Genomic DNA, 12377 nt, shown 5'->3' with positions numbered 1-12377 from the left:
GAGCTTTATGTCGCATTGTGTTTTGCTCTTGGACAGCTAATTAATGATGCATTTTTTAACACCACCCAGTGAGATCACAGTCTGACAGCTGCAATTGAGGGTACAAGATATCACAAAGTAACACATTCCTTTTACTTCCCTACAAAGTTAACAAGTGTCTGATTTGAAAAATAGTATCTCTTATAAACAACAGTAACACAGTAAACAGGGTAAAATCTTTCATGAAGAAACACTAATGCAAGAGAATCATGAGAGAGATTTGACAGAGAAACATTCACAGATATGCTTAATGTTAAAAACTATTTTGTAAATGTGGTAATATTTGCAGAATACATTGATCTTCTAATAATAATTTCTTAAGATTTGTTTACCATTATATTAAAGACAAGGGTTTTTTTTTCCACAATTGATATCTACTTTTGCACTTTCAAATATGGAGCTTCAGCAAGTAGTGAAGATAATGAGCATAAGCACCATCATGTTTGGTAAGCCTGACTTCAAAATACAGCCTGTGAACTGGCAAGCAATTTATTCTGTTTCAAAAGCAATTTTGCTATTGTGTTGGAAAATTGTACTTCAGTATTTAAAAACAGTAAGATAATGAATAATGGATTTTTCATAACTAGGATGAGAACAAAAATCTTTGTGTCTTTGTTATCTAGTATTTTGCTGCACTTAATTGCTTGAAGTGCTGATTTTCCTTGAGTGACAAATCAATTAAGTATAATCCTAGAAACTTGTATTAAAACAGGGAAGCACTGAAAGCAACATGAATAAAGAAGCCGGAGAGGAGACATCAAAACTCTCAGCATGACTGCTACCAAATCAGGTATGAAGAAAACTGTCTTGACAAAATATGGTTTCCTAAGAAAAAAGGAACATTAATATTAAACAACTTTCCACAAAATCTGACTACTATTAGGATTCTCATTGAACAGATTTAACTGAAAGTCACGTATAATAAATACTTTTAAGTGAAATTTTGATATAAATATCTGCTGTGAAAATGATGCCTCAAGTCACATGTACCTATGTCACTCCACTTGATGGCTGTTTGCCAGAGGAGATGTAGATGCAGAGTTTCATAGGTATCACAACAGGTAATGGAAGACATTTTAAGTTATTTAAATCTAACTTGGCTACTTATTCAGGTCCATAATAATTTCTATGCTTTCTGCCAGCTTTCCAATACTCTTAAAGGAGCAATATCCAAGGGTGCAGCAGGAAGGTGCAAGACACAGGGCAATTGTGACTGCATGCTTTTCTGGTTTTACTCACTCAACAATTGAAGAAGCAGTATTTATGAAGAGAGTTGTTTTATCTGCTTGATCAAAAGACCCAGGTAGGAATATAATCACTGTATCAGAGCCTGCATAAATATCTGTTCCTCATCACCTATCAGTTTTGCTATAGATGATCATTCACAAGAAGGAAAAAAAAAGCTGATGTCTTAAAGCAGTATTTCTCAAACCCAGTGAGGGAGGAAAAAGGAATGCATGGTCATGAGTCTGTGCATGAATTGGAACCAGGAGATGGCTATGGGATGCAGAGTAGCATGGAATCAAGGCTGCAGCAGAAAGTCTTGAGTAAAAAAGCTGAGAAAGACTAGCTGAGCTACTGCCACCCAATGCTGTGACCATGTTCCATCCTGCTGAGAGCTGGTGATTTGGATGAGTGGCAGCCACAGGACTCCCTCTGCCTCCCATCATGGGCACAGGACAGAGTAACCCGCACAATCTGTCTCACTCATACCCTATCCTCCTCTACCTCCAACCTATGCGAACACTTTCCCAGTCTGAGGATAAAGGAGGAATTTGCCAAATTGTAGAGAAACATCAGTAGAAAAAATGAAGAAAGTGACAGGCATTTCCATACGAAGAGCAAAAATTGTTCCTTAAAGGATGAACAGCCAAATCAACAGCTGCTGTAGACTACCTGTATCACTGACAAAACTGTCCAGATCACGCCCTGTAATGAAGAAAAAAATTCCAGGAAGCTGCAGCTGCGTAAATTTTATTTAGCAAGGCACATTCATTCATAACCGCCTTTATAACTAAACAATGTAGTTTCATGTAACCTTTCTTCTTATACAAATAACCAGTGTATCCATAAAATAAATTGCTTTGCTAGAAGTTACCCAAGAAAAATCAAGTTACAAATAATTATTTTCCTCAAATATTACCCTGCATTTCTAAGAATTAAAAATTACATTTTTCCTCTAATTTCAAACATCTCTATGCTTCACACAGCAGTAAATTCTGTTAAACTACAAAGCAATCATGCTGTTCCTAGATTAAAACAGAAGTTGGAAATGGAAAAATCTTCTACAGCTAAATGCATGAAATTGAAAGAATTTTCTTTGACCTCTTCCCAAAAAACACAGAAAAGGTACTTCTGAAGTTTTTAAAATGGATTAGAACTTGCTGCTCTATGTTCTTATTCAGCTTCAGCTGTGCCTCTAATGAGACACCCTATAACACCCTAATCGGTATTACTTGGGAAGTCTCTGAACACAGGTCCTGACCTGGGAAAAAAAAAATCAGACACACAAAATACTGCTATTATAAATTTTTATGGAGTAACCACAGTTAATACTAACAGCTTTTAAGGACACTGGATATTTGTAGAGCAGAACATTTACATCCAGGATCTTTTAAAAACTTAGTACAGTATTCTTGCCATAGTGTATGTTTATCCACTGAACAACAAAATATAAGGAAAAGTACTTCTACTGCATGCAGGCAAGTTTATTACTGTGTCACTGAGAAGAGTAAGACCAAACTCTGCAATAAGACCAAATAAATCATTGCCCCCCTGCCCCAAATGATTCAGAGAGATAATATGGAAAATCACAAGGCAGCATTGTTGAACTACTACTACAAAAAAAAATAAAACAACAACGAACCAACCAAGAAACAACAAAAAACCCCACCACAAAACCAAACAAACAAAAAACCAAACTAAACAAACAAAAAACCCCAAACAAACAAAAAGCTGGTATCTTTAGCCTTGCAGAACTAAGGGAAAACCCCTTACGTCTGTTCAGATAAAGGTCTACAAGCATAAAAGAAACTTATTACCACAGCAGCTCCCTTTCATCAGTAGCTTTTTAAAAAAATTGCTTAAAACAGACACTAAAACAACAGGTTCCACCAGACAAAGATCAAATATTCTGAATGCTATTTGCTTTCTCTTTCTCCCACATTACACTTTCTTACTAGAACAACACACAGAAGAAGCAAATTGAGAAGATATGTAATGGAGCCTCCATGATAAAAGGCACCCATCCTTATTACCCCTTGCTCACCTTACAAAGTGCTATGTATACCTTAACACAAGATCTTTTTCAACCCATGACAAGATGAGTGAGTCTCTGTATTTAACAAATAGATACCAGAAATACCTAAGTACACAGTAGGACCTCAGGAAACATCATCTACATTCAGCAGAACCCTTTTTTAATTAGTTGGGTATGTCATTGATCAGAACAACAGGGCCATTTTATCACTGTCACTGGGTATTGTTATTGACATTGTAGCCCAATCAATTGTTTTCTCTCCCTCTTTTTAGCAATCCAAATGCCTGCCCAAGCAATACAAATCACTGTATTTAGATACTATAGGTACAAACCAGGAAGGCATGCAAAAATAATAGCTTAAACATGCAGTCACTTGTGCTTATGCAAACAATAGTAACACCTGCAATAGTTATTTGAAGTTCTCAAACTTTTTTCCTGCCCAATGATTAAAACACTTCAGATCAGGATAGTTACTTTAAGAATAACTGTGCTAAAAATGATGGCTTTCTGTAAACCTAACTTGGTATGAAAGACCATTACTAGTGAACAGAAAAACATATTTTTTTTCCAAATGCACAGTTTACATAATGTCAAGTTAAAGAACGGCAATTAAAATCACTTTTTTACTAAAATCACCTAAGGTTTGCATGTCATCTAAATTTGTGTCTGCAGATAAAATACAACAAACTGCTTCTCAAGTATGACATCAATTAAGGTCTTATTGTTTGTAAAATTATTTAACAGTTGCTAATGTGAACAACTTTATATGCATGTTATATGGTTAGCTGCATCATTAAATCATTAAATTTTGCTCTGAAAAGTAAAAGCCCCAGAACCTAACAGTGACAACACACACTGCATAAAAGGTTTGAAAATATTCACATATGGCAAGACTATTTTTCAAGACTTATACATCAAACTTCTTGGACTTTTGTTCCAGACTTTGTTCCAGAAGTTTCAGAATCTTCACCTATCCTAAATCAGGCATCAGTCCCAACCACCAGTATTAACCTATAAATACAGTCTTAAGCAAAGAAAAAAAACCAAAAAAAAAAACCAAAAAAAAAAACCCAGAAAAGTCCAGGAATGGGAATACATGAACTACTCCTTTTTCTAGAAACTAGAGAACTATTTTGTCCACAACTTGAGGTCTTGAAAACAGACCCACCTCAACCACTCTTACACAAATACAGCATGCCAAGTACAAAGCTGCCACACAAACAACCTTGTTGGAAGAATCAGAATTCTGAGATGGGATCTAAGACTAAGCCTAAAAGTCACTGAGTGACATAGCTCGAAGTAACAGGGATGAATCTCTGTCCAAAACCACGATCCAAGAAAGGCTAATAAACAAAGAGCAGTACATCCTGCAAGACAGTGACATCGATGTTGAAATTTTTTTCATTAAAAAGAGACAAACACTTTGAATAAAGGGAGGGGCGAGAGTTCTTCTGGAAAAGAACAAAGGACACTGCAAGAATGGCATGAAAGTACAGACAACTCTCCTAAGGACTATTATAGAGAGATTTCTTTATACCGCATTTGATCCTTTCTTCTTCATGCTGAAACAAGAGACAGAGGGGTATTGAAATGAATATATATATTTGAATACATCAGGATAACATACAGCTGTGTAATTTAATGTTCTCATTTCCAATACACTACAACATCTACATATCAGCACCTGTAGCCTGAAACACTTCCCAGGAATAACATATTTAGTTGTTCACAGCTCACAACATTTCTAGCAAGTATGAGAGTAACCTGCAACATTTGCAGCTTTTGGCATCACAGTAACTACTGATACCTCTCACTTTGAGTTGCTACCTCCAGCAAAGATTTCTGTCCTACAGAGACAGAAGACTCATCTGTAATGGTGCATCCATTTTGCTGCCATTCCTGTTTGCTTGTCACAGAGGAAAAACAACACAAGACAGGAGCTCTGATTTAAAGGAAGCACCACAGGAACCAGGATGACGTTAGGAGTTTTATCCACAAGGAAGTGCAGGTTTGCCAGTACACGTATGGAGAATTAATAAGCAGTACCCACTCCCACACATTCCCACAGCTGCCTAACTTCCAGGAGTTTCTGTGATCATGTCCAGAGTAGCAGAATGAATAGCATTAGCAATGCTATTTCTATTAAAAAAAAAAAAAAAACAAAAAAAAACAACAACAACAAAAAAAAAACCACAACAAAACCATAGATACTTATAGTTTATGTTCCTGGATTTAACAAGTTATTGCTTCTGGTCAAACAACAGATGTTGGAAGAAGTTACTGTCACTTTGCAAAAGCAGTTTTAAAACACAGATGTTCAAAAGTAAATTCAGTTCCATCTTTGGAATTTTTTATCACAGAAACTATATTAAAATTCAAATTAATGCCAATATTGTCAATCGTTCAGCCTCATCCATCATTTTCAAGCTCATTTTCAGGATGAAATATGTCAAGCCATTCAATTAACAGGTGTGTTGGGGAGGAGATGAAATTGAAACCTGTATAACTCTGCCCAGATACTGTGGGAACTTTTGTTCTAAACATTCAGAAATTCCCAGGGAAGGAGAGTCATAGGCACTAGCAGCATTTCACAAAACTATATAAAATACCAAATATCACTGCATATGGCCCATTCAGTGGGTAAACTCCACTAATAAGTATTAACATTTGGGGGTTTGAAAAATTATGGACATTTTGAAAAGCTTTCCAGACCTGCACTTATAGCAATATAAGTCATGAACTTTCTGTGAACAGCATTCTACAGGAGATGGTAGGTCCTAAAAGCTCTGATTGTTACATTGCCTTGCCAAATAATGTTTTTGTTATTTGGAGACATTATTCTTAGTTATTACACATGAAATATCAAAACCCACTGGAATACAAAGAATAGCATCTAGACTGTGAAAATCACGTTGTCATTTAGAATTGGGACACAATTCTAACAAACAACTGAAAGGCAGCAGGAAAATAAAGGTATTTTAACAAAGCTCACATCAGACTATGTCAGAAATGAAAAATCCCACATGCCTAGACTATTATCTATTGACATTTTTATCTCCTTTTTGGTGGTTCAATGTGGAACCCAGCCAAACACTCTGAGAAATCATAACCATAAGGACTACAAGATTGCTGGGAACAGCTTTCATTCAAATCAAAAGCATTAGAACAGTATTACTACATTAAATAATCTTATTTCTTGTGTACTACAAAAACTGGTTTGAGATTTGTAAGTATCAGGGAACCATGTGAATTTTCATTGAACTTCAAGTTCTGCAGACCTCCATTCCCTTTTGTCTGAAGCAGATTTTATTTTTTTCTATTATACATACTTCACATTAAATAAGCTACAGTTCACAAATTATTAAGCAACAAGTATTCTCCATTTACCTGCACAAAAGACACTTTATCCTATTACTTGGTTCCCTTTTCCTTCTTGTGCAATTTTCTTATTCACTAATGATATAAAAGAATTCCAAAATAACAGTATAGTCAATTGCCTCAAAACAGAGTTGCTCCATCAGTGGCAAACTGCAGAAAGAAGCAACAGCAGTTGATCTGTTCCACAACTTGCCCTACAACAACCACTTACATATCAAGTTGTGCCATTCATAAATACAATACTGTGGCCCACACCATGAACAAGGACAGATTTATGAATATCTGGAGTGCAAGTGAATTTATGTCACATAAGGGGGAGCTGGAAAGATGTGATTTTCTGGTACCAGCCCAGGAGTCCCAACACCTCTTACCTCAGCCCTATTAGGCCAAATACAATCATGCACTGACAGCAGCAAGCATAGAATATCTGAATAAACCAGGTATTTTGTTTACAGATAAATGATAGTTGACTACTGTTTAGTTCTTCACCAGCTTCAAAATTCCACCAGGCTTCTTGTTTTCCTGCCACCGACCTCACATGACAGCACAGTCAACTTCCTTCCTGTGGTCAGCAGTTGATTACTCTGCGGTTGATGATGACAAATACAAGCCAAACAGATGAGAATACGCCTCACTGCACATTTAAGGTGAAACTGAATGTTCTCTGGTCTTCTCTCTCCCTCACCATGTAAACAAAAAGCAGCAATTATTTTCCTGTAGATAACAACCTTCAAGCTGAAGGACAAGGTGCTGAAACAAGTGCTGAACCAATCAGTTTTTTCCCCCAAGCTTTTTTACAACTATGCACGTTGAATATACTAAATAATAGCAAGGATTTTTCAAATTCATTTTAAGGTGAACAACTTTTTCCTCCAAGATAGATTTCTGATTGTTAATAGCAACACATGAACAGTTCTCTGTCCAGCCGAGGTAGGGAAAGATGAGAGAAAATATAAAAACTGAACTTCTACTGCAAAAGTAATAAGTTGTGCTTAAACATCAGAAATAAAAGCAGAACAGGATGCATGTGTTCATTGAACCATAAGTAATATTTAATATGTATTTTTAATATATTTTTAACAGACCTTAACACATACAGTGTGAATATATAAAAATACATAATCTTCTCATGTTTATTTATATATAAAGTACATCCCAGGACATTTAAGGATTCTTAGCTGGCTACAATTTTATACAGAAGTGTGCATACTATTGAAATTTCTTTAGGTATGTGTGGGAAAACATATTCCAGCTTTAAAATATGCACTATCAGTCTGTCTAAATAAATCTCAAAAGCACAACGTGCACTACAGACAAACAGTGAGTGTGACAAACAATGAGTATGATAATCTTTGTCCTTACTGCAAAGTGAGCTACAGCAACACTGGCAAAGACTCCTACAGACTGCTTAGCTCAAGCAAAAGAAGTCATCCTACAAATTAGCTGCGAGGCCAATAAAGGTTAGCAACTGATGAGTTGTATTAATTGATGTTGCACAGCAGCAGTACAATTAACTAGAGTTAAAAACACTACCACACTAAAGTTAAGGATGTGCATATAAGACTTCCAAGAGACTGTAAATTCTTCACTGAAAAAAATAAATCACACCAAGTCAAAATGTCTTGAAGGTCCAGAAACAACAGCACTGGATTAAACCCAACATACCAACTCCAGTATATTTTAATAGGCGTTTGTTTCTAGACATCTTCAGAGATATGTATTACACCCTTTTAGGCAAAATCCTCAAGCATACATGCACATGATAGGTTTCTGCATATCAGAGACCTCAGTGACTTCACTTCAACACTCTCATAAGTATCTGACATCAGGACCTTTGCTGCAGTTTCCACAGGAATGAATGGCTTCTTCAAAGTCTGTGCTGAAGATAAAGATTAGAAAAGCAGGAATGAATCATTCATAAAGACATAGAAGCTGTAGTTCAATTACAAACTTAGAGCCATAAGACTTGCAAGTTGTAATTCAACTATTTGCACTGCTGTATTTCCCCTTTGACTCAACACAAGACAACTGTGGTAGACTCCACACAAGCACTCCCATGTTTTTATTGCAGGTCCATAGGACACCTTCCAGAGGTGCCTCTCACAAATCCAAGGTAAGGTATTCTTGAAGGAGAATGACCAACCTACTCAACTCACATTAAGAAAAACAAAACCAATAAAGTGAGTGAAAAGGCTGGTGTAAGTATTATGATTCTCAGAGCTCAGATAAGCAATTTCTAATCAAGTGATCAAAAACGAAGAAACGCAATAAATGAGCCTGTCACTTTTTCAAGCTTTTCTATACCTAGAAGAAGCTGCACAAAAGTAACTAAAAACATAGATAATTACTTTTATGGAGGACCAATATGTTAAATACACAAATTACGAAAGACCATAACTCTGAAAGATGTCATCTAAACTGGAAGGAATGTAATCCACAACATTTGGAGGACAATGTTGATTAAAGACAGAGGGCAAGAAGCAAAATTGTAATGAGTTGGTGGTTCCTTGCTAGTTCCTACAGCTCGCCAAATCTGCTTATAAAGCCACAATTAAACAGTTTGTCTAAAGAACCACAATGACACCTGCATACACACCTTCAATTAACCTGTGTAGCCATCTGACTTATGGACTCGAGCCATCCCATCTACAACACCACCAGAACACTCCTGGTTAACCTGCAACAGAACTCTAGTACCTTTGATAGTGTGGACTAAATTTTTGCCTACCAAATCCTCCTTTTTATTCACAAGCACAACACCTACTGAGAAGCAAATTTCAGTGAGAGTGTTCTCTGATTCTAGTCTCTAAGGAATAGGGTTAATGATGATGACACTGCCCTACCTCAAGACAAACCTACAACAAGTTGTCAGACATTCAATTATTAGAGAGATGGAGAAGGCTAATACTATGGCAGACTGTCCTACAAACTTGTGAATGTTCATAAAAAAACCCTTTATCTAGTTTAAGAATCAAGACAACATAATGTAAGCATAAACTATTTTGCACAACTTTAAACTAGCTTTTTTCTTGATTATCACATCCAGAGAAAACTTAAATACGTTTAATTCATTATGAAACAGATTTATCACATTTTATTCATTATGAAACAGATTTATCACTGTATTTGAACTAGAAAAAGAGCACCAACTACTCTGTTCTTAGCAAGTCCATTTACTTCAGATCCTACAACTGCTCCCTCCAGTCCTACCCACAGACAATGCTCTAAAAGAACCAAAAGAGGAAAGAAACATATAACTAGTAAGTACAATCACATAATCCACTGTAAGAGTGTTATCCAATGGAGATACCAAAATTATGGAGAAGAGTTTCTCCATGCTCACAACAATAGCATACCTAGAAATTATTCAGAATAATGGGAAGCAAAGCAACGTTCAATTTTTGCCTGGAAACAATTTGATGGCAGATCTTTAAACCTTCTTCTCCAAATTGTTTAAGCCCAATAGTGTATCTTTGAAGAAATTTGAAACTATTTTAATGCCCACTCTCAGGAATGGTGTCCGTGCTAGCACCCAACAACTAGGTCGCAACGTATTTGCTAAGGACGCCCAAACAAGACCCCGCCGCGAGCATCCCTCTCCTAAGTGAACTCCTGGCAAGGGACCCGAGTTGCGCGGAGTTGCGGGCGGCGGGGCCGGGCGAGAGAAGGCCGCACCCGCGGGCGCGGGGCTGGCGCCGGGAGCAGCCGGGCCGAGAGCGCCCTGAGCATCCTCCCGCTGCCACCGCAGCCCGTCCCGGCCCCAGCCCCGCCGCCAGGACACGGGAACAGCGGCCCGGGAGAGGCGGCCACCGCCGCGGAGGCCTGCGGGAGCCAACGACCGCCAACACCCCCCTCCGCCATCCGCGGCGAGGCCGCCACCCCTTCCCGCCCTCCCCGCGGAGCGGGCGGGCGGTCCCGGAGCCCCGCAGGGCAGCGGGACCGGGCGAGGGGCGCACGCCGCCCTGCCCGCGGCTGGGGACAGGGGAAGGAGAGGGGGAGGAGGGGCGGCAGCGGCCACCGCGCCGGGCGCACCCGTACCTGCTGTGCCGCTGCGCCGCGGCGGCGCTGCTGTAATAGGCCGCCCTGCGCTGGGCGCTGCGCGGCACCGGGCGCAGCGGGATCTGGTCCGCCATCTTGGGGGCGCCCCCCCGCCGCCCAGCCGGGCGCCGCCCGGGCCCTCCTGACGTCACGGCCACGCCGGTGACGTCGGGAGGGGCGGGGCGGGGGCTCGGGGTAAACACGGGGCGGACGGCGCGCGGAGCTCGGGGCCCTCAGGGAGCGCCCAGCGCGGGGAGCCGCAGTGCGGAATGGCGGGCGGGAGTCAGGGAGCCGTGCTGTGCTCCCTGCTGCCAGGCCGCAGGATAGGAGCTGGTGCACAGGAAGTCCCACCTGAACACGAGGAAGAATTTCTTTCCTGTGCGGTTGCTCGAAAAGGCTGTGGGGTCTCCCGTGATGGAGGTACTTAAGCGCCGTCTGGACGCAGTGCTGTGGCCTGGGGTCTAGGGCGACCCTGCTTGGACAGGCGGGTTGGGCCCTGTGGTCCCTTCCAACCTGATCTGTTCTGTGATTCCGTAATTATTCAGCTTCTGAGGGACCGCGCCTGCCAGTGATGGTTTCCTGCCATTAAGCGGAGACAAGTATTGCCGCGTGGAAGTGGACGTTCTGTATGTCAGGGATAATGAACCAGTCCGTGTTACCTCATAGGGCTGATGTACAAGTCACCACCGGCAAAAGCTGGTTTGAAAGATAGACGTGTTCTTAGACCTACTGTAGAATGTTATCTGTTGGTGTTCCTTTGAAATCAGATGCTGTGGGGGAGCAAAAGGCCTAACACCATTACAAATACAGAAGGCTTTCCATAGTAAGAGAAAGATTTTTTTTTTTTTTCCTCAATGCCTGTTGCTAAATTAAGTTTGCTTTTATGACCCAGACACTTTGGACTGAAGCGTTGGTGTACCTTTCGCCCAAGGGAAGATGGCCATTGTGGAGGCACCACAATACACACAGCTTACAATGAAGGATGCTTCTGTCTGCTGGAGTGAAGGTTATGGAGCCCTGGCAGTGCTTTCCAAGTGCAAATTTCTGAGCAGAATTTTGACTTTAAGCGTACTATCTGGATTCTGAACTCACTGATGCATACAGAACTCTCGAAGTTGAACCGGGAGATGGGAACAACAGTTACACAGAAAGCACAAGGCTTCTATAGGAATAGAAGGGAAAAACATGCTGGGCATGTGACAGGACTTTGCTGGGTATTCAAAGGGTCACATGTGGAAATGCCAGAAAGGGGAAAAGATATTTATTTCACTTTTTAGCTCTGTTAATCCTTATAATGTTCTTGGTATTACAGTCAGAATCAGTTCACCAGCAGAATAGCAGAATTGTAGTTTATATTGGAAGAGATGTCTAGACATCACCTAGACCAAGACCTTACATTTAATATCAGGTTGTTCACGGCCATGTGCAGTGGAGTATTGAACACCTCCAAGGACAGCACATTGTTTCCAAAACTTCTCTGGGCTACCTGTTGCAGTCTTTATCTTGAGATAAACAAATTGCTAATAAGTACTCAAAACTTCCCCTGTTCCAACTTGGGAAACAGGATCAGCCAAAACTATCCATCTCTGAGAAAAGTCTGGCCACCATCTTCTTGGTATTTTGCCATTAATAGTCTTATTCAGCCACAAAGTTTCTTAACTTT

At 39.8% G+C, this 12377-nt stretch overlaps 1 protein-coding gene across 5 annotated transcripts in view; it reads right to left on the bottom strand.

Moving 5' to 3' along the window:
- Positions 1-10836, bottom strand: part of ATP9B (ATPase phospholipid transporting 9B (putative)) — a 149622-nt gene extending 138786 nt beyond the window's left edge. For 3 of the 5 annotated variants that reach the window (XM_084223079.1, XM_084223080.1, XM_084223083.1), the window contains exon 1: positions 10715-10836. In XM_084223079.1, the coding sequence (XP_084079205.1) occupies positions 10715-10809 (95 nt within the window). In that variant the 5' untranslated portion in view covers positions 10810-10836. Of the gene's footprint in view, positions 1-8461; positions 8556-10714 lie in introns of all 5 variants that reach the window. The other 2 variants (XM_084223081.1, XM_084223082.1) reach the window with 2 other exon arrangements.
- Between the last annotated feature and the right edge of the window lie 1541 nt (positions 10837-12377).

This window comes from Fringilla coelebs, assembly GCF_963513975.1.
Source record: "Fringilla coelebs genome assembly, chromosome: 1".
Classification (NCBI taxonomy): Eukaryota; Metazoa; Chordata; class Aves; order Passeriformes; family Fringillidae; genus Fringilla; species Fringilla coelebs.
This window is presented reverse-complemented; position numbering and strand designations above follow the sequence as displayed.